We start from the raw sequence: 22,741 nt of genomic DNA on the forward strand, positions 1-22,741 counted from the left end.
GATCGATTGGGAACCCCTAATCGATCCACCGATCGATTTGGACATCTGGATCGATCCACGAATCGATCTAGAGGCTCTCTGTTCGCAAGAAGGCTGGATCGATCCATCGATCGATCCGCTCCGGATCGATCCATCGATCGATCCGACTTGGTTTTGCCCAAAACCAAGTCCCAAGCCTCTCAAAGCCAACATCCGGTCAACCTTGACTGTTGATACATCATGCCTAGCATCCGTCACTCCTTTGATCCGCTAGGACTTCCCACCAAGTGTCGGTCAATCCTTTGACCCACTTGGACTTTACTCGTCGTGCCAAGTATCCGGTCACTCTCTTGTCCTACTTGGACTTCCACGATGTTCGATCATCCTTGATCCATCTGGATTTTTCCTCGGCTTCACTCACGGGACTTTCACCGGCTTCACTCACCAGGATTTCCTTCTGCCTAGCTTCACTCACTAGGACTTTCACCTGGCTTCACTCACCAGGATTTCCAATCTGCCTAGCTTCACTCACTAGGACTTTCACCTAGCTTCACTCACCAGGATTTCCAATCTGCCTAGCTTCACTCACTAGGACTTTCACCTGGCTTCACTCACCAGGACTTTCACCTGCCTAGCTTCACTCACTAGGGCTTTCCAATCTGCCTAGCTTCACTCACTAGGACTTTCACCTGGCTTCACTCACCAGGACTTTCACCTGCCTAGCTTCACTCACTAGGGCTTTCCTTCTGCCTGGCTTCACTCACCAGGACTTTCACTTCTGCTGCCTAACATACCAGTTAGGACTTCCTAGTCAGGTATCCGGTCACTCTTGACCTATTTGACTCTCCTTCAATCACACTAATCAATCCCTGATCAGAATCTCCCCACATGAACAACTGCACCTGCATTGTCCATGTGTCTACATGTATTGTCAAACATCGAAACTATGACCAAGACCTAAGCTTGGTCAACTCAGTCAACCTTGACCTAAAGGATATTGCACCAACAATATGTATAACAAGAAAAGTCCAAGTGTGATATTGGCAAAGGAAAAGTCTAAGGGTGAGTCTTTGCGGTGTAAGTCCAAGTATGTAGTCTTGGCAACGTAAATCCAAGTGTGGCTTGGCAAAGGATGAAGTCTCGGAGTGTGGCTCTTGGCGGTGCAGACCCGACAACAATGACAAGGCCGATGGAAGTTTCGGAAGGTAAGATGTGAAGGATAGGGAGACATCCGAGAGATGTGAGGCTGAATGAAGAGGCTAGAAGGGTAGGTCTAGGTTGTGCGGACAAGGACGTGTGCATGAGAGACTGTACTCAGGGTAAAATTTCAGTGTTACTGTAGCATCACTGTAGCAGTCGACTGGTATTTTCATTAGTCGATTGGTAGCCGATCATTGGCTTGTAATGGTTGAATTTCACTTAGGACCAGTCGACTGGTGATGGAAAAATAGCTTGGTATTTTTCTTCCGAACTCTATTTAATAGAGCTCAAGGTGCTTGGGCATGACTGACGAAATAGAGGTGGTTAACCCTATTAGAAGTCTACCCAATCCCTCTTGTGTGTTCAAGTGTTCTTGAGCAAGATTGTGGTGAGGTTTTTCAACTACAAGGAGATTGAGCTAGCCAGAGGTTCTCCGGGAAATCATCCACCGACGGATCAAGATCATCCACCTTACGGACAGACGTGGAGTATGACCTCTATCTCCGAATCATGTTAAATCAACGTGTTAGGTTTGCTTTTTCTTGTTAGTATTTATTTTTGTATTTCGTTGTGCGTACTAACCATTATATGAAGCGATGTTTTGGGTAAGATGATATTCACCTCCCCTCTAGCGGACATTAAGGTCCCAACACACTTGTCGTCTCCTTTCCGGAATTTTTCGGAGGCAGATAAATCTGTCGTATAATTTAGAGTTCGAGCACAAATAAGATATAAAAAATAAAGCGTAACTTGTAAACAGAAAGTACAAACAAATTATTACGACCGATCTGGAAGTCCTGAGCTCAGCACATCCTTTCTGGAACTTCTCTGATCGTAAAGATTCCTAGCACGTTCATTTGAGTGTAGCGATGAAGAATAGAATAAAGAATGAATTCTTAAACGTAGAGCTTTCGACTACTTTTATAGAGTTAGATCAGATCTTTATCCAGATCAACTCTTATTTGGATGAAACATATCTAAATCAAGTCTTATTTGAATTAAGCCTTATCTTTATCCATATCATCTAGTTTATCTTTATCCTCATTCATACCATAAAGATGAACTAGATCTTTTGCCACGTCATCTTCCATGTCAATATTTTACAACTCAATAATTTAGACCAAACCCATTCAATCTACTGAACATGCGAGATTTACTTGATTGCCAACCCTCTAGGGTCAGTACATCCAAAACCTAATCACAGGAGACACCCGTTCACTTTGTTGGAGCAATCTAAGTGTCATATGTTTTGATGTTTGGGCAAAGGTTTAAATTATGTTTATTGTTGTATTTGATATGCATTGTGAGTGTGCATGATACATGTATAACAAGAAAAGTCCAAGTGTGATATTGGCAAAGGAAAAGTCTAAGGGTGAGTCTTTGCGGTGTAAGTCCAAGTATGTAGTCTTGGCAACGTAAATCCAAGTGTGACTTGGCAAAGGATGAAGTCTCGGAGTGTGACTCTTGGCGGTGCAGATCCGACAACAATGACAAGGCCGATGGAAGTTTCGGAAGGTAAGATGTGAAGGATATGGAGGCATCCGAGAGACGTGAGGCTGAATGAAGAGGCTAGAAGGGTAGGTCTAGGTTGTGCGGACAAGGACGTGTGCATGAGAGACTGTACTCAGGGTAAAATTTCAGTGTTACTGTAGCATCACTATAGCAGTCGACTGGTATTTTCATTAGTCGATTGGTAGCCGATCATTGACTTGTAATGGTTGAATTTCACTTAGGACCAATCGACTGGTGATGGGAAAATAGCTTAGTATTTTCCTTCCGAACTCTATTTAATAGAGCTCAAGGTGCTTGGGCATGACTGACGAAATAGAGGTAGTTAACCCTATTAGAAGTCTACCCAATCCCTCTTGTGTGTTTAAGTGTTCTTGAGCAAGATTGTGGTGAGGTTTTTCCACCCACAAGGAGATTGAGCTAGCCGGAGGTTCTCCGGGAAATCATCCACCGACGGATCAAGATCGTCCACCTTACGGACAGACGTGGAGTATGACCTTTATCTCCGAACCACGTTAAATCAACGTGTTAGGGTTGCTTTCTCTTGTTAGTATTTATTTTTGTATTTCGTTGTGCGTACTAATCATTATAGGAAGCGATGTTTTGGGTGAAATGATATTCACCTCCCCTCTAGCGGACATTAAGGTCCCAACACACTTGTGGTCTCCTTTCCGGAATTTTTCGGAGGCAGAGAAATCTGTCTTATAATTTAGAGTTCATGCACAAATAAGATATAAAAAATAAAGCGCAACTTGTAAACAGAAAGTACAAACAAATTATTACGACCGATCTGAAAGTCCTGAGCTTAGTACATCCTTTCTGGAACTTCTCCGATCTTAAAGATTCCTAGCACGTTCATTTGAGTGCAACGATGAAGAATAAAATAAAGAATGAATTCTTAAACGTAGAGCTTTCGACTACTTTTATAGAGTTAGATTAGATCTTTATCCAGATCAACTCTTATTTGGATGAAACATATATAAATCAAGTCTTATTTGAATTAAGCCTTATCTTTATCCATATCATCTAGTTTATCTTTATCCTCATTCATACCATAAAGATAAACTAGATCTTTTACCACACCATCTTCCATGTCAACATTTTACAACTCAATAATTTAGACCGAACCCATTCAATCTACTAAACCGGTTTGGATCTGATTCGATCTGAATCAAATCTGATTCACTAATTTATATTTGTATGATATCTATTTTACTTTTAGCTTCATGTTCCTATAAAATAATCAAACAAAATATAAATAAATAACTGTGCTCGTGTAACAATAATTAATAGAATGATATTATAATTAATAATTACGATCCTATATTAAATTATTATTTATATGATAATAATTATGAAAATAAGAATATTTTTAGAAATTTAAAAAAATTGACAAAAAAAATAAAAAAAATAAAAAAAAATGCATCTGACACCCTTTTATTTATGACGTAATCTAAACCCCAACCGATCAAGCCCAAGTTCATCGGACTCCTCCTGCCACTCTTCGTCGCGGAAGCGAAGCGCGGATTGCGATCCCCTTCGCCCTGATGGCAGAATCCCTTCCCCTCCCAGGCCTTGTCGCCGGAGAAGCCCTCCCTCCCTCCCCCTCATACCGAAATCCTGACTCCACTCCCAACCCTCCACCTCTCCCTTCTATTTCACGATGCTCGGCGGCGCCACCATGGGAGGCGATGGCCCGAGCTTGGCTCGCCTCGCTCCCGATTGACCACTACCCTTCGGCGTCCGAAATTGACAGCTTCATCGACGCCAATTCCGCCTCTTTTCCTGTCGACACCCAGCTCCTACCCCGTTCCCAGCTTCACCTCTGGATTCTCTCCTTCCACGAGGCTTCCTCGGGTTTAAATCAGGTACTGGAATCCATTAACATAATTCTTCATAAAAGCTTGCAAGTTTCTCCGAGCACTTAAAGCTAGTGCCCTTGTAGGTCTCCGTGAGCGATTTGGCGGAGTTTCCATACAGATTCCAACGCACCGACCTGTGGAAACCTGCCTATAGATGGCTGGAATCGTTGGACAGAGATGAGCTGGTTAACGCAAAAGAGGTATCAGAATGGTTGACAGCGAACCCAGAGGTCGCGGAGAGGTTGGTTACCAAACATTCTCGCTACCATACGATGCATTACATACAGAGAATGCATTTGAAGTTGCTCAAGAAAAAAGGAAAATTGCCAAAGGTATTGAATTCAACAACTTAATGTAGTTAAAGTTTCCTCTATAATTTTTGTTTATGTTCCCAACGCCCAGAGCAAATGTGATTATTGAATGTCGCATGAAAATCTGTTCACATTCTATATCCGTTGGTAATGTAGCTATTTTCTTCAATAAAAATACAGATAATCACCTCCATGGGTGCAGGTCTTATGGTATTACAAGCAAGCTTAAAATATGGTTCGAAGTCTTAATCTCCAGACGAAATGGTACAATTTAGGTACTCTTCTGTGGTGATAATCAGCGCGCCTAAAAGAGTTCGAAAGTCAACTAAAATTCTCCTCCTTTATCCGGGCTTGGGACCGCCCATGACTGGTTCGTCATGGGCGGAGTTAAATTAGTTTTGATCTATAATGCCCTTTTACTTGATCAATCAAATTTAAGTTTTAGAACAACAAATTACAAAAATATAACAACAAATTGGAGAATTGATTCTCGTAACATTCTGTTAAAATTTATTACATAATTTTTCAAGAGTCATTAAAGAATATTGCCAAGACATCACATATTGGAATTAGTTTCACTACATGTCCATAAATATGTTTATGGGTAACCACTGAGAGATGGACTCGGACTAACCTAATTAAAATTTAGAACAAGTATATGCATAGGATAGGATATGTCACTGTTTCTGTTTCTCTTTCTGACTTGGGCTTCATTCCTTTTTGCCAATTCTAGTGTTTTGGTTGATGAATCTTCTTTTCACTGGAAACACTTTTCTATTTCCATTTCCTCATTTTCATTTTCCATATTTTTATATAGTATTATTTTCTTGTTTGTGGGGAATATCAAGTTTTTTCTGTGTGAGAAAATAATTTTTAGCATATAAAGGTGTCACTAAGTTGATTGCAAACATTTTTCCTTTTTCTTTTTAAATTTTTCATTTCAATTTCCAAATTTCTTTTTTTTTCTTTAAATGAAAAGTAGATAGAGAAAACTGGATACTGTCTTCATTAATCACTTATTTAAATCTGGTGAACCCCCTTACTTTCTAAGAATCTATGTTCTCTTTATATTATTTTTGTGCAATTACTTCAATTTTTTTATAAACTGTCTTCTCTGAAACTTTAGAAGCTCTTTCTTTACTATACTTGTATAAGAATAGTCTTTGTTTTCATGTGAACAGGGTTTACAACTATCAGTTGCAAAGGCGTCATTGAAGTCTGCAAATAATGGGGTGACAAGTCAAGAATTTGTTCTTCCAGGTTTGGCTTTCACTTTCTTTGTAGACATATCTTCTTATTCCACTATAGTTGGACATACATATGCAATTTACTAGGAGATTTGCACTGGATCTATTTACAGCTTCTTCAGTTGGAAGGGTGAATGACCAATCTATCTATTTGCACGTTCATTTGAGCGGACATGTGTATGAAATGACCAATCTATTCATCCATCCTTTACCTATATAGTTTGAAGAATAGGTGGCAGGATAACTAACAGTGAAAAAAGAGATAATAATACCCTTTTCTTTATAACTATTATTATCTCTTCTCTCCCATTCCATCATATGTCTTTCACACAACAATTTATAACCAACAATTCATGAAATGAACAATTGTAATTAACCAATGTAAATAAGATGTTATTTTTTCTTTGCAGAATATTAGCCATGGTGATTAATTAATGTATTTTTCTTACTTATATTGCTTTGCCTATTGAGGTGCTATGATTTGTATAGCGGGAGTTGATTCACGATGGTATGATGCTTAGCAAAGTTGGTTCATGTGGACTGTGTCTTGTGGGTGGCGAATAACATTTGTAAGTGGATGACTTTGATGTTGTGGGAGGCGAATGTTGGTGCTATGGTACATGGGCGACAAACGACATTGATGCTTGTGAGTGGCGGATGCGATGATGTATGTGACAAATGACATTGCTATATATAGGTTACAAATGACACTGTCGTGGGATGCCGGTTTTGCAAAAGTGAACATTGGCACTAGTTTTATGAAGACAATGTTGGTGCATATGTGATAACGCATGAGGGAACTCCTAATGAATCTACAACAAGTAAAGCATGAGGGAATTTCTCAACAAATATGTGGTTAAGGCTACGTTTGGTAGGGTGTAATCTGTAATGTAATCAAGATTACATTACAAGGCTGATTATTTTGTTTGGTTTAACTTTAAACTTGTAATGTAATGTAATCTTGATTACAAAAGGTAGTGAAGTTTTATAATCTGGATTACAAAGTAAATAATATGTAATTCGATTACATTACGAGGTCATTGCTTAACTAAAATTTGAATGTCGAATATACCCTTAGGCTGCGTTTGGTAGGGCGTAATCTGCCTTGTAATGTAATCCTGATTACATTACAAGGCAGATTATTTTGTTTGTTTCACTTTTAAACTTGTAATGTAATGTAATCTGGATTACAAAATGTAGTGAAGTTTTGTAATCTGGATTACAAAGCAAATGCTATGTAATCCGATTACATTACGAGGTCACCGTCCCACCAAAATTTAAATACCGAATATACCCTTAGTCCACCGTCGGCCCCCGCCCCCCCACCGCCGACTGCCGCCGCCGACAGCCGGTAGCTGCCGCAAGCTCCGGCAGAAGTGCGACGACCGTCAATAGAGGTGGTAGGACATTTTTGTCATTTTATAATAATACAAATTACATTCCTGATAAAAAATAATAGATACCAAACAAAAGAATGTAATCATCCTTGTAATCAAATATTACATACATTACATTTCCAAACGTAGTAATGTAATCAAGATTACATTACATTACATTACAAATTTGATTACATTACAAGCTAGATTACATTACACCCAACCAAACGTAGCCTTAGTCAGTCGCCGCCCCCCCGCCACCGCCTGTCGCCCGCCGCCCGCCGGCCGCTTGCCGCCTGCCGGCGGCCGCTCGCCGCCCATCGTTGGCCGCCCGCCGCCAACCGCCAACCGCTGGCAGCGACAAGTGGTGACGACCGCTAGTTGCCGGTGGCTGCCGCAAGCTTCGACAGAGGTGTGGCGGCCTGTCGGTAAAAGTCGCAGGATAATTTTGTCATTTTATAATAATATGAATTACATTCCTTATACAAAATAATGGACACCAAACAAAAGAATGTAATCATCATTGTAATCAAAGATTACATACATTATATTACCAAACGTAATAATGTAATCAAGATTACATTACATTACATTACATTACAAATTTGATTATATTACAAGCTCCATTATATTACACCCAATCAAACGTCGCCTAATTGTTTATAAAGTGAATACTTAATTTAGTAATTTAGTACTTAATTTAGTAATTAACTAATTGTTCACATTCACTCCTCCCTTTGCACATGCAATTTGGGCGGGCAAAAGACAAACTATAAATCACAATCTTTATCCCTTCAGCTTATCCTTTTTAATTATCCTTTTATATTGATCCATCCTTCCAATTGAACAACCAAGCAAATAAATATATGAACGCATCCTTCCCCTCATTCATCCATCCTTCAACTTATCCATTCAAACAAATAGGCTCTAGATTTACAGGTATTTTACTGAAAATAAAAAATCTGCAAAAATGCTATCTAATAAATTTATTCAATTTAATCCTAATAACTAGCGTGATAAATTTGATTTATATCTCAGCTGTTTATTTGCAAGTACTTATGAAATATCTCTCAACCTTTGATACTCACTAACACCTGTGTTAAACATAAGATTGCCAAATTCTTGAACCCTCTTAAAAAGTTACAACACTATGGGTTTCTTTGTCAGTGGGAATTTCTGATGCGCGGTTACTCAATGATAACTAGCTGAAGTGATGAAGTCCATTCTTCAGCACTAGATAATGGAGCATTATGAAAATTTCTTTTTCACAATATTATCTTGATAAATAATACTTTATTACTTATTTCTTGCAATCTGCTATTTAGTAATGGAAAGTGATCTATCAGAGTAATTCACATCTAACACATGTCTCTTCACCTTTAATTTCTTTTTTAGGTAAAATTTTGAACTATCCAATAAGGAAGGAAAAAATGGTACTGCACAAGAATAAAGAAGCTTTTCTTCGATATGAACTGTAAGTGACCAGCTATACTCAATAACCAATCATATTGTGGCTCTTTCCTTAAATAACCTTTTTGATATTTTCAGTTTAACGGATTTGCAGAACCAGCTAACAAGTGTTCTGTTGAAACAAAAACAAGCAACTGACTCGAAGGAGTTTCAATCTTCTTTTTGTGTGAAACAAAAGCCTGAAAATGTTACTACTCAGTCATCTGACATAGGCAAAAATGACACTCGTAGCCAGATTTTTCCTGGAGGTGCATCTCTCCCTCATGGCGTGGTGAATGTTCATATAATGCAAGTGTCAAAACCTACGGCACTATCTGAAATGATGAGTGGGCGAAAAAGGAAGCGGAACCCTGTCATTGTGACTCCTGCTTGGTGTTACAGTGAAGCATCATCTGGTATATTCCTTACCTTCTGTGGGCTTATCAGCTTGAGCTTATTGCTTCCCAACAGAACATGTTTATCATCTTACACAAGAAACTGTTCTGTAGTTGGCTGAACTGCAATTTGTGCTTGAAATAATGACAAATAGTTTATGTATTCATCTTCTGTAGGTGTAAATCATATGTGAACATTTTCAAGATGGACTAGTAGGCTTTGCCCATTTTGTGGTATTTGTAGGAGAAAATAATATAATCCAACTATGATGGATGCTAGAATGCACTTTTTATAATCTAGTAATACATGCCATGAATCAAAATACTCAATGCTAGACACCGCCAGAAATCTATTACTAGATTAGTAGAAACTGAAATCAGACAAAAACATCTCATGAGCAAGGGCAAAGGGAGACAAGCTCGACACTAGGGCTATGTTACTTGTAGGACTCAAGATTGAATAGAAAGGAAAGGGGGGAGAGGAGGGGGAGAGAAAAGATAAAATCATATTCACTTGAATGAGGTAAGGAGTGGGAATGATACATTCTGTTCACACCCTCGTCTCTTACCTCCTTAGTCCTTCCATCCCAAATTGGGAAGGTGGCAATGGCAACGATGGTTGGCAAATGGAGATGCCTGGTGATTGTTGGCAATGATGTTCGACAATTGTTGGCCTATAATGGTAGCTAACAATGTTTGTTGAAGAAATAGCATAATGGTTTTCACTGCTTTCTTCCCTCTCCACCTTTAATTCATTTGATTTTGGATGGACCAAGTTTTGTAGAAAACAAAGGTTAAGGGATCCCTCCTCAGTTGCCACCCACCCACTTACCCACTCATCCATACATCAAATTTTAGATTGAAGAGAAAGAAAGTGAGGAGAAGAGGAAGAGTAGGGATAAATCATGTTCATCACTGCAATTAATGGTTAGCATTGGTGATCAACAATGTTCATCAAGGAAAGAGCTACGATCATCTCTTACCTCTTCCCTTTCCCCCCTCCTTTAGTCCTTCTAATTTAGGACAAATTGAATTCAGTAAAACGGAGAGGCTTGGTGATCCCTCTTTGGTTAGTTTCACTCTATCCATTGGTGCCAAGGAAGCATTATTTCTCCTTCCCCTCCCACTCCTCCATTTTGGATCCCTGTGCTCCAAGTAAACACAACCTAGGAAAAAGGGAACACAATAATGCTTACATAATTCACAAGCGTTATATTGAATACTAGGAACATGTGTCAATGATAAAAGAGGCATCATCTAGACATCCACTGAGGAAAGTGGTGACCAAGTTGATAGTGCCACTAGTAAGGTGCAATATTCTCAACTTGAAATGCAAAAAAGTAAGAGTACAAGTCTATCCCTATGATAGTTGACACTAGTATACTATGACTCTCACTACCTTCGCGTTCGTGCTGATCTTGAAAGATACCAAGGGTAACAAAATTGTTATCAACAATCATAGAATGCTCTCATTTGTAATTAATTCTTATGTTTTGTTATTTCAATATGATTTTGATTTTTTGTTCACTTTTGTCAATATATCACAATGTTTATGCTAGTTCAATTGTTATCCTTAATTCATGATTGGGTTTCAAATGTCCTAACTTACAGATGCATCTGAAATTGATCAACTATCCAATTCACGTTTTGAAGAAGGAACTACCAATATTTGGAAAGGGGATATGTATTCTTCGTTCTCACGAAGTTCTTTCCAAAGGCAAAACATTCTCATGTGTTTACAGGGGCGTGAACAAGGTTTTAGCTGGAGATCTGCTCATCCTCTAGGTGGTAGTCCAGGAAGAAACCGAGAAAAATGGATTCCATTTCTTGAAGGTAGGGCTCTTGATCATTTTCTTACAGCCTTCACTATGTTTATACCTGTGGCCAGCAATGACTAGAATGTTGTTTTTTCCTTTCCATAACTTCTCTGCACCATAAACAAGCTTGCCAGTATGCAGTGTGTAGATTAACTGGGGTTTCCCTCCTAAGCTATCTGAACATAAAGCACTAGTAACCTGTTAGTTTGGTTGTGTTCTACCTTCCAGTCGTAAGATAGACTGGTCAGACAAACTGGTGATATGTACTTTATTGGGTGAAATGGCTGAGAGGGAGTCTTGTCAAGTGAATTTGATTTGGATTATAGTCTATGGTTCGTGTAAGTTATTTAATCTTTAAGCTTTTGGTTGCTTATCTTATTATTTATTAATTTTTTCTAAACTCTTAATTTTAAAATGATGTTGTGCCCCTTTTAAAAACATATATGGCGTTTGCTTTGTGGATGGAAAGGTTGGAGATCTCTTGGTAAACAGTTTGAAGGGCCTGCTGCATGGCTTACCCATAGAAGCTATTCATCATGGGTTCCTATATGGAGTGCTTATACGTCAAGTGTGGCTGTTGTGCAACCTATTGGCAGGGTACTTATTTATATTTGAACACACAAGTATGATAATTTAATTTGTGAAATAGCATGAAAAATGCTTGCATCTTTGTTTTCTGTCTTTGATTTATTTTTTCTCTTATTTCTTGCTGTAACTTACATAAGTCTAATGCCCCAATTTGTCTTGGTCATTTATTTTTCTGATTCCTTATTTGATGGCCAGCAGTATGGTAGTAATCAATGTGCCATGCCATTATTGCTCATCTGTATGTTGGTTTCTCCATTTGTGAAATGATTAGGTGCCGTGGAACTGTGAAACAAACTCCATGTTGCTTGAAATAGCAATAGTATGACTCCCCTTTATATTGGGTGGAGCAGGCCGATAGTGACGGGGAGGCCTTTAAGATAGGAGACTCAATGAATTGATATATAAATTAGGAGGGGTTGATCTTGGTTCCTTAGAAGTTATAAGTCATCATGATAGGAGCACCACAATCTGAAACAGGATCTTGTTTGCCTTGTCCTGTTCCAAAAGAATTGGTCTGATGGTGCCACTGTTTTGTGGGGTTCCCTTGATGTGCTAGCGACACCACTTGCTATCTCGGGAAAATTTGAATGTGGATGAAAGTCATTCACCCTAGAAAATCATTTGAGTATTTAAGTCTTTATGCTTGTGTCCGTGTGCACAATCTATTACTATGTACTTGTACTGATATCGGTATCATAATAATTTATTTTTTAAAGGAAAACCTAGCTATTGATGTCTACCTGCTTTTAACTAGTTTTTTTTTTCAAATTCATACACAAGAAAACCTGAAGGGGAGCCTTGGTGCAACGGTAAAGTTGTTGCTTTGTGATCAAAAGGTTACGGGTTCGAATTCTGGAAACAGCCACTTGCAAAAAGCAGGGTAAGACTGTGTACAATGGATCCTTCCCCGGGACCCCGCATGGCGTGAGCTTCGTGCACCGGGTTGCCCTTTTTTTTTTATACACAAGAAAACCTCCAAGATATTATTACTGGAAAATAACTTGGTTTAATTCATTCTGATCAATCCCACTTAAATACTTTAACAGATTTAGTGTTAAGTCTTGGTCTCTTTGTTGAAACTCATTGTCAAACGTTAATACATAAACTTGAACATCTACTTATACTTTCTTTGCAACAACAAAAATTAACAGTCGAAGTTTTAAGAAATCTTGACTACTTAAAAAACTCAAAAACGTTAAAACCTGTAACAGAAACAAATACTTATCAACTTTTACTACAATCAAATGACTTGATTAATCATAACAAAAACACAAATAAACGAAAAATTAGATAAAATTAACCATTTATTAGAAGAACTAAAATATAAATGAACAAATTGAAATATGAAAATACTCATTATGATGATGCTGTAGAATATACAAGACAATTTTCCACCACAAAAGAAGACGGTTATTGCCAGATTACTTTTCCTAGCAAAGGAGGTCAAATTCAGATACAACAAAATAATATCATTTTAGCTCTCCTTGCTTCTCTTCATTATCGTTTAACTTTGATTGAATCAAAACTTCTTCAAGTAGATAATCATCTTGCTGGTAACTTTGGATCTAGTGAGGTAAAAGAAGCATTTGCAAAACTAAATAGAGATTTTAGTAACTTATCTTTAGGAAAACCTCTTCCTAAAACACCACCAGTCACTTTTAAATTTTTAACATACAAAGCCAATGAGTCTGACAAAAACTGAGTCTTTCTCAGGACCGTCTAGAGCTGTTAGATCCATGGAAGCAAATACTTCTTCTTTCTAGTTAGATACCATAATTAGAAGAAATAGTACTTCTACTTTAGGCCCTCTCCGCCTAGAAGAAGTTATAGATGTGGATAAAGATCTGACAATTTTCTCAAATGAACAATTAAATGCATTAAATCCAAAAAAACTTTATAGTCAAGGAATCTTAAATTTCTCCACCTTTGTCTATAGACATCGTAGACAAGATGCTGTTCATCTTCTAGATTAAGGAGAAGTAAAACTAGGCCTTATGACTGAGGAGGCTGCTAAAAGTCTGTATCTAAGAAAACATAATTATATACATCTTGGACTGATTGTATTTGACATCAGAGGCTTAACTCGAGCCAAATTAGGAGGAAAAGTTTTAGTCGTATTACATGATACTCGCTTTTCTGACACTGAAAAAACCATCATAGGACTTATTAGATATGAATGCTAATTTAGGCATTACATACTTATGCCCTAATTTTAATATGACTATACGTGATTTTGTAAAACATATTCAAATTCACATCCAAGCCAAAGGGTATGGTCACTTCCAAGGGGATAACCTCCAATTAGACATTATCTTCTTAGGAAAAACAATGAATCATATGCATAATCATTTTAAAATCTCTGTTACAGACATGATTGAAGCCTTAACAACAAAAGACATGCACTTTTTAAAACCAAGAGAATACACTTCAGAGACCTTAGCAGGATTAGAATGGAATATTAATTTACAGAACCATGATTCCACTCTAAAATCCACTATCTCACTGATGTATAAAGATAGAAATAACCAACTTTCGGTTAGATTTTCCGGATATCAACCATCTTTAATGGCACCTGAAATAGAAGCAGAAGAAGAATTAGTACCTCATGTAAATTTTATGAATCAAGCAATCATTTACCAAACACATTTAAAAAGGCAACAACAAGTACTTAAATTACTAGGTAATAAACATTTACAACTTCTAACAAAGCAAAGAATGGTTAACACTAATTTGATGAATCCAGTAGAATTATCAGCAACCTCTAAGCCATATGATGTAAGATTACTAGAAAGTACTATGAGGACTATGGACTATGGTCAAGGACATCCACCTAGAACCAGGATAGTACAACATCTTTTCCAAAGAAAGTCATTTCTGGTGGTCTAAGTTTTCCGGTTGTTCTGACTAAAGGGTTATTATTTGTATATGGTACTATCCTAGTTCTAGGTGGATGTCCTTGACTATAGTTCGTACTTTCTGGTAATCTTTGATCATATGGCTTAGAGGTTGCCGATGATTCTGCTGGATTCATCAAATTAGTGTTAACCATTCTTTGCTTTGTTAGAAGTTGCAAATGTTTATTACCTAGTAATTTAAGTACTTGTTGTTGCCTTTTTAAATGTGTTTGGTAAGTGACTGCTTGATTCATAAAATTTACATGAGGTACTAATTCTTCTTCTGCTTCTATTTCAGGTTCCATTGAAGTTGGTTGATATCCGGAAAATCTAACCGAAAGTTGGTTATTTCTATCTTTATACATCAGTGAGGTAGTGGGTTTTAGAGTGGAATCATGGTTCTGTAAATTAATATTCCATTCTAATCCTGCTAAGGTCTCTGAAGTGTATTCTCTTGGTTTTAAAAAGTGCATGTCTTTTGTTGTTAAGGCTTCAATCATGTCTGTAACAGAGATTTTAAAATGATTATGCATATGATTCATTGTTTTTCCTAAGAAGATAATCTCTAATTGGATGTTATCCCCTTGGAAGTGACCATCCCCTTTGGCTTGGATGTGAATTTGAATATGTTTTACAAAATCACTTATAGTCATATTAAAATTAGGGCATAAGTTTGTAATGCCTAAATTAACATTCATATCTAATAAGTCCTATGATGGTTTTTTCAGTGTCAGAAAAGCGAGTATCATGTAATACGACTAAAACTTTTCCTCCTAATTTGGCTCGAGTTAAGCCTCTGAGGCCAAGTACAATCAGTCCAAGATGTATATAATTATGTTTTCTTAGATACAGACTTTTAGTAGCAGTCATAGGCTTAGTTTTACTTCTCCTCCATCTGGAAGATAAAGAGTTTCTTGTCTATAGACAAAGGTGAAAAATTTAAGATTCCTTGACTATAAAGTTTTTTTGGATTTAATGCATTTAATTGTTCATTTGATAAAATTGTCAGATCTTTATCCACATCTATAACTTCTTCTAGGCGGAGAGGGCCTAAAGTAGACGTACTATTTCTCCTAGTTATGGTATCTAACTTGGAAGAAGAAGTATTTGCTTCCATGGATCTAATAGCTCTAGACGGTCCTGAGAAAGGCTCAGTTTTTGTCATACTCATTGGCTTTGTATGTTAAAAATTTAGAAGTGACTGGTGGTGTTTTAGGAAGAGGTTTTCCTAAAGATAAGTTACTAAGATCTCTATTTAGTTTTGCAAATGCTTCTTTTACCTCACTAGATCCAAAGTTACCAGCAAGATGATTATCTACTTGAAGAAGTTTTGATTTAATCAAAGTTAAACGATAATGAAGAGAAGCAAGGAGAGCTAAAATGGCATTATTTTGTTGTATCTGAATTTGACCTCCTTTGCCAGGAAAAGTAATATGGCAATAGCTGTCTTCTTTTGTGGTGGAAAATTGTCTTGTATATTATACAGCATCATCATAATGAGTATTTGCATATTTCAATTTGTTCATTTATATTTTAGTTCTTCTAATAAATGGTTAATTTTATCTAATTTTTCGTTTATTTGCGTTTTTTTATGATTAATCAAGTCATTTGATTGTAGTAAAAGTTGATAAGTATATGTTTTTGTTATAGGTTTTAACGTTTTTGAGCTTTTTAAGAAGTCAAGATTTCTTAAAACTTCGGCCGTTAATTTTTGTTGTTGCAAAGAAAGTGTAAGTAGATGTTCAAGTTTATGTATTAACGTTTGACAATGAGTTTCGACAGAGAGATCAAGACTTAACACTAAATCTGTTAAAGTATTTCAGTGGGATTGATCAGAATGTAAGAGATGACCAAGTTGCTTACTTCTAATATAACATATATGTTTATTATGGTCTAGAGTTATTATATTTCTAGGGGTTTTACATTATTCAATTGAGGCTTAAGTCATTGAACACATAAGCAGAGGTTGTACTATATGCTATGCTTGTTTCTGAAAAAAACTTGAATGTCTAAAATATTGTTTTGGGTACTAGTTCTGCTGAATGATCAGAAGGGTACTGACTTGATTGTAACCTCATCCTGGATTCTCTTCTTCAATTCTTCTTTCCTCTTGTCCTACTACTCCCTTTGTGGGTGGCCTCCTTGTTTTTTTTCTTACATTTGTTCATATTCTCCTTTCTGCATTACCTCTTCTCTCTTGTTCTTCCTTAATATTCCACTTTTCCTAGGCTGAGACATGAGAACATGACCTCTGTTTGCTGGCACTCCGTTGCTGCTCTTTGGTGGATCCATTACATTCGATGTTGTACATCAAGTCTAACAATCTCAAACAGGATTTATGCTAAGACTGGTTATGTCCTGGCATGACTTTGAATGGATGTGCTTCTTGTATTAGGTAGTAGAGAGACAACTTCAATGAATGAATTGCAATAACTCCCTTGTACTTTTGTGGAATTGTACATGAATTCTTTGAGTTACAAATGACACCCCCCTGAATATGGTCACTCAGCAAAAGTAGAATTTCCTTACTATTTTGGGTTCAACTCATGCAATCAAAACACGTTTCTAGTTTCAAATAGGCTCTTTTTTAGAGTTTGTAGCCGTCTTGTCCCTTCTATGAGAAATCATCCACACCCACTGAACTTAATCTCACTTGGTGATCTTTGACTAAGCTTGGATCAACATAGACGGAGCTTCAACTATTCTTAGATAAGCTCCAAAGGTTGTTGAATAGGAAAAATAAATTAAATTAATATCTATATTGTTTATTGGAGTCATTTGACGGATAAAAAGGTCTTTCAGTTGACTATATACTTGAATGATACTGTACAATTTTGACATTTGAAGGATCTTATTATAGTTTTATGAAAAAAGAAATATTCTAGGGTTAGTAGTAAACCATTAGAACAAGGAAAGTTTTGTGAAATTTTCATCAACATGGATTGAGCTGTGTGCAGATGCTCTATTGGCATGGGAAAAACATCTTAATCTACTTTGGATGAATTTCTACCATTTAGATATTAGTTGAAAATATAAATATTTCTATGTTGCTTCAAGTTAGCAACTCTATGTACTTTAAAGTCAACACAAATGCCTGGTCCAATCCTTTCATTTGTAAGACTGTTTAGTTGTTATTAGTTTCACAGATGGCTGGTAATGCTGCTTTATCTCGGTAAGCAAGATAAACTAATGCTGCTAAGAGCAACTATTTTAATTTTCAACTATGTACTGAGCTTTTCTTAATACCCTTTTAACCGTTTAACATTGACTTTGCTATGGAAGCTAACCTTTGTGATCTCACATCTAAAAATCTGGGATTTATTGATGCCAATTATTGCTTGAATGCAGATTTGTGTTGTTATTGCCAGTTTTAAAAAAAGCCATGCGATAATGGAAAAAGCACCACTTTTTAGTCACACATTGCTAAATCCCCAAAGAGGATAGGTTCTTATATTTGCATAATTAGCCTCACCCATTAGTTATTTGTGATGTATGATCCTCATGCATCATCCTTTTTTAAATGGATGATCTACCTGCACCATAATGGTATCAGCGCTTGGAGGGAGTGAGGAATAGTTAAGTCTGAAAGGATGAGCTAGGTGTTGCCCTAGGATGGGCTATGATTTGAGCAAGAAGGATTATGTTGTCTCTTGTTTATGGTGCATTCCGTTTGTTACTGAGGCAGGTGTTGGGATATACCCGATGTGGTGTGTGCTAAAAATATTTTTCGTAAACATGCACAACGGAAGACTTAACGTAAATAAACTAATTTATTACAACACACACTACACGCATGCAGGATACAATTCCACAGACAAGATTATAAAACAAAACGAAAGGAATAACAATTATTCTAGGTACACCTTACGGATGACCTGTAACGAGAAGGGCATCAACCGTAGCGACGTTGTCGAACCTCGCCTCTATTCATATCCATGCCGAGCTCCTCAAGACAATTCTGTGAGTACAAGTCTCTCCTTCGGAAGTTACAGATCAAGAGGAAGAAGAGAAGCACACAAGGAAGAGATTTTTTCCATGTAGTGGTCACGACAACAAGGAGAAAGACGGCGAGAGAGAGAGGGGGAGAGGGGAGAGGGGAGAGGAGAGAAAAGTTGGGTTAAGGTTTCTCAAAACCCTATCAAGCCAATTATGATTTCATGTGTTAATTTTTCTCTCAACCATATTAATATATAGCCCTCATTAATGAGTTGGATTAGAAAGCTCAAATCCAACCCACCCTTAACCAAAAATTAGTCCATTAACTCCTTGGTTTGGTTCACAACTAAACCAAGTTGGTTCATGACTAATCCAAATAGGGTCTAACTCTTCCATAAAAGATGTGGTTTATCTGTGTTTCCATTCGATAAATATTTTCATATTTGTCTTATGTATGTTCCAACTAAATATTTATCTATTGATTTAAGAATCTTATTCTTTAACTTATTTTATGTCTTTTAGAGACTCATAGTGTGTGTGACCTAATATGTTTCCGATTTATCTTGGTCGTCCATAATTAACTACTTAATTATAGAACGATTATGAGTGACACCTAGTAGTACATCATGATCCCCAATTAGTCGGAAAATCATAGTTGATTTCAGAATTAATTCTGAACCCTTCAGCAACTACAATGAGTCGTGCTTCGTTCCTTTCACTCGTTGTATACCCACTTAGTGTAGGACATGGTCTATATGTCAGTCCCCACTAGGCTGACTACGTCACACCTAGCCCAAGTAATACTTTCTCATTTTGCGAATTCAAATTACTCGTTCATCTGTTTAAGAGTTTCGTACTCTTAACATGTGATGCTTTGGCCAAAGACTTTGAGTATAATTCTAACGAGTGGCCATAGGGTATACATCTCCTCGCAAGGAGTGGTGAATCCTTTGTGGATTATCCAAACACCTTTGGCCACTTCAACTTATACCAAATCATCCCGGGTCCACACCTCGATGAGATGCTTGCTTAAGATGTCAAAGTATAAGTCTCCATGACCAAGATGACTTGTATACCTCAAGTCGAAGTAAACTTGCACTCGAGCTGCAGTAAGAGCTTCACAGACATATCCATATATGTAGATAACCATATAAAGTCTTACAGCGAGTCACTTCAATGAACTAGTTACCATAACTAGCATCCACGTTTAACTCTAGACATCCCACTGTCTCCAACCAGTGAGAAAACAACTACTTGGCGAACCAAGGAGTATAACCCGTGCTAGTCTTACAGAATTGATGATGTCCGAATGCATCAATTCGACGACTAGGAAAATTCTAATACGTTCATAATTACACAAGTAGAGATAATCATAAGTTGTGATCCAATCACAAATTCTCTCATGCTATGAATTGCATTGCGAACATTCAGTAAATGAGTTTAAGACAATAAAAAATATAATATGCACTCAAATAGTGAATCTATATTTATCAAATAAATAGTAAAAATCATAAGGCAATTGCATTAGGACATCCCTCAAAATCTAATAGCAGGCACAACCCTTTTACCCCCACATTGCTAGACACGGAGAGGGAGGCAGGCATGATGTTTTTGTCCCATATTGTTTGGACCTGAAGGAAAAAGGTATTTGTATGTGGAAGAGAGCCCTGCCCAACTTGGTTACCCATTGATTGATGGAATTCATGCATCATTGGTTCTGGAATATTCTTAAGTTGATTAGTTGCTTTTGTTATGACTATGAAAATGTTTGATCTCTTTACTATAGTAATTTCAAAAAAACTATTTCCCTGTGATTAAACTTAATTTATATTTATACGGTTTCTTGCATGACCTTTAAAACTTAAATGGTTCTTGATTTCAGATTTCACCCAGAAGGGCTGTGTCAGCCAGTCCAATCTCCTCTCTCACCAGTTCCACTTGACTGTCCTCAATTATTCTTGTATTTATCTTATTGTCTGCATCTCCCCTTGAAATACTACATGACGTCACATCTTAAAATTTAGGATTTATTCTGGAGTCTTTTTAAGTTTGTTATATTGTTGTTTGATGCCAAGAGGTTAGTTGGGATCTGAACAAAATTTTCACTGTTTTTTAGCAAGGAGTTCAAAAGGTTCTTAATGTCAGATTTCACCCAGATGGGCTGCCTCAATTGGTTTGCAGTTCGAATCAGGTTAGTGATATTTACTTTATACATTTGGGATGCTTGTAAATGCAAGTTCTTTGTTGACTGTGTTAAGTTCATAGTCCTACCCTATATACTTTAGTTGTTTGTTATATTGGTTTATTATTAGTTTTAGATTAGTTTCATTCCATGTATCAAAATTAATTGTTTATTCTTTGCTTTTCTTGATTTGTGTCACAGGCTCCTAATGAATTACTACTCTATAATCTTCTTTCTGGCAAGGCAGCTCAACTTAATGGTCACAATTGTCGGGTATTATGTGATTCTATTTGCTAGAATTATTTTGATTTTCTTTGTATTATATAAATGCAGATAGGGTCCTTTTGTTTAACAGATTAAGGTTTTGGGATAAGGCTTTGCCCAGATATAAGAGTGAGTAGGAGCTCCAATATTGGAATTTTGAAAAAAAGGAAAAAGGAATATTCCATGTGGTTCTGTCAACTGTTTCATGTAGTATAGGAAAAAGGAAAACTCTTTATATAAATGCAGATAGGGTCCTTTTGTTCAACTGTCAAGGCAGTTCGACTTGGCAGCACAATAACCACATGCTCGTGCCATGTGATTCTGTTTGCTTTAAGCAATATTCCATTCCTTGTGTTTGAAAGTTAAGAGTACAGAATTCTAGATTAACATATTTTTCCACAGTCAAAATTAAGATAAATATGAGGGTTGGAGTTCGGTGTTCAAATCTTACTAATATTTATATTTAAAGAATATACATTGCTAGTTAAATCAATGCATCTGCTGTTTTTGGCCACTAGCTTCATTATACTTCTAATTTATGCTTAACTGTTAGTGGCAACTTGTCATACTAACGTCTAGGAATGCATTATTATTATCATTATTGGTGGTGTTGTCTTGCGATATTTTGATTGCTAGAGATATAATTAATTCGTCATGGGTTATTGTTGTTTACAGATCCAAGCTGTTGAATTTGCAGCAAGGGGTGCTAGTATAGTTTCATGTAGTTCCAACTTGTTGAAGGTGAATTAACTGTCCATGGTTGGTGTATGAATATATTTACAATCCATTACATATGTATTTTATTTTTTTTTTAAACTTTAAATTGCAAATTAGGTATGGGACTGTACAACTGGGTCTTGTCTCTTTAACTTGGGGTCAGTGAATGGTGATGGATCAACAGTTGGGCACAAGGAAAAAATCATTGCTATGACAGTCAATCGCTGGCAGTCATGTATGGAATTCATATTTTCATGCTGTACTTTTCTAAATTGCACTTTTAATTGTTTACAATCCATGCTTTGAATCCATGTCATATGACATACTTCCTTTTTTCATTCATCTCTTGATGACCAGTTATGGTCTTATAGATTATACGAATTGTTTACTTATGGATCAATTAGAAAGACCAAGAAAACACTAGAGTTCTAATGAAGGAGCCAAAATTTTGATAGCCCATTCATTGTTTATGTTCCTTATCCTTGAGTTAAAATAAAACAGTATCTCACATGACAAAAAATCTGGCAATACAAGCCCGTCAGTTTTATCCATTGTGGACCACACCCACTTCCTTGGATCCACAGCTAAGATTTGACAAAATTAATAATTGTTTAGTTACAATGTTCTAATTGGCTGTCTACAACTACCTAGTGGATCACTAATCCCTTAAATTAGGTTAATTATACTTGAACTTCCAACTATAGAATTTCCTTGGCTGACCCAAGGAGCACACCTTACTTGAGTATTGTTCTAAGAGTAGCATTTCTCTTGTGAACTTCTTTACTTGTTCTCTTGGGGTTTTTGAGCCACTAAACTAAGGTCCTTGTTCATTGGACTAAAAGCCTTTAAGTTAGTCACTGTACAAGACAATAAATCAACAGTAGTGCAAAGCATTACATTGATTATGAGAGAGTTTGGCCTTAATTGAATTTGTAGCTTAATTCCAATTGCTCATATCCTATAATTCTTGTGAAATTCGATGATTATTTGAGTGATTGTAAGAAGACTCAATAAA

The 22,741-nt window shown here is 36.8% G+C and overlaps 1 protein-coding gene across 2 annotated transcripts in view; it reads left to right on the forward strand.

The window, feature by feature from the left end:
• Window positions 1–4,158: 4,158 nt before the first annotated feature.
• LOC122001762 overlaps window positions 4,159–22,741 on the forward strand; it is a 29,009-nt gene continuing 10,426 nt past the window's right edge. For both annotated transcript variants that reach the window (XM_042556667.1, XM_042556666.1), the window contains exons 1-11: window positions 4,159–4,556; window positions 4,634–4,882; window positions 6,043–6,121; window positions 8,880–8,958; window positions 9,033–9,349; window positions 10,940–11,161; window positions 11,615–11,742; window positions 20,680–20,754; window positions 20,947–21,018; window positions 21,685–21,750; window positions 21,844–21,961. In XM_042556667.1, the coding sequence (XP_042412601.1) occupies window positions 4,236–4,556; window positions 4,634–4,882; window positions 6,043–6,121; window positions 8,880–8,958; window positions 9,033–9,349; window positions 10,940–11,161; window positions 11,615–11,742; window positions 20,680–20,754; window positions 20,947–21,018; window positions 21,685–21,750; window positions 21,844–21,961 (1,726 nt within the window). In that variant the 5' untranslated portion in view covers window positions 4,159–4,235. The remainder of the gene's footprint in view (window positions 4,557–4,633; window positions 4,883–6,042; window positions 6,122–8,879; window positions 8,959–9,032; window positions 9,350–10,939; window positions 11,162–11,614; window positions 11,743–20,679; window positions 20,755–20,946; window positions 21,019–21,684; window positions 21,751–21,843; window positions 21,962–22,741) is intronic.

This window comes from Zingiber officinale, chromosome 7A, assembly GCF_018446385.1.
Source record: "Zingiber officinale cultivar Zhangliang chromosome 7A, Zo_v1.1, whole genome shotgun sequence".
NCBI lineage: Eukaryota > Viridiplantae > Streptophyta > Magnoliopsida > Zingiberales > Zingiberaceae > Zingiber > Zingiber officinale.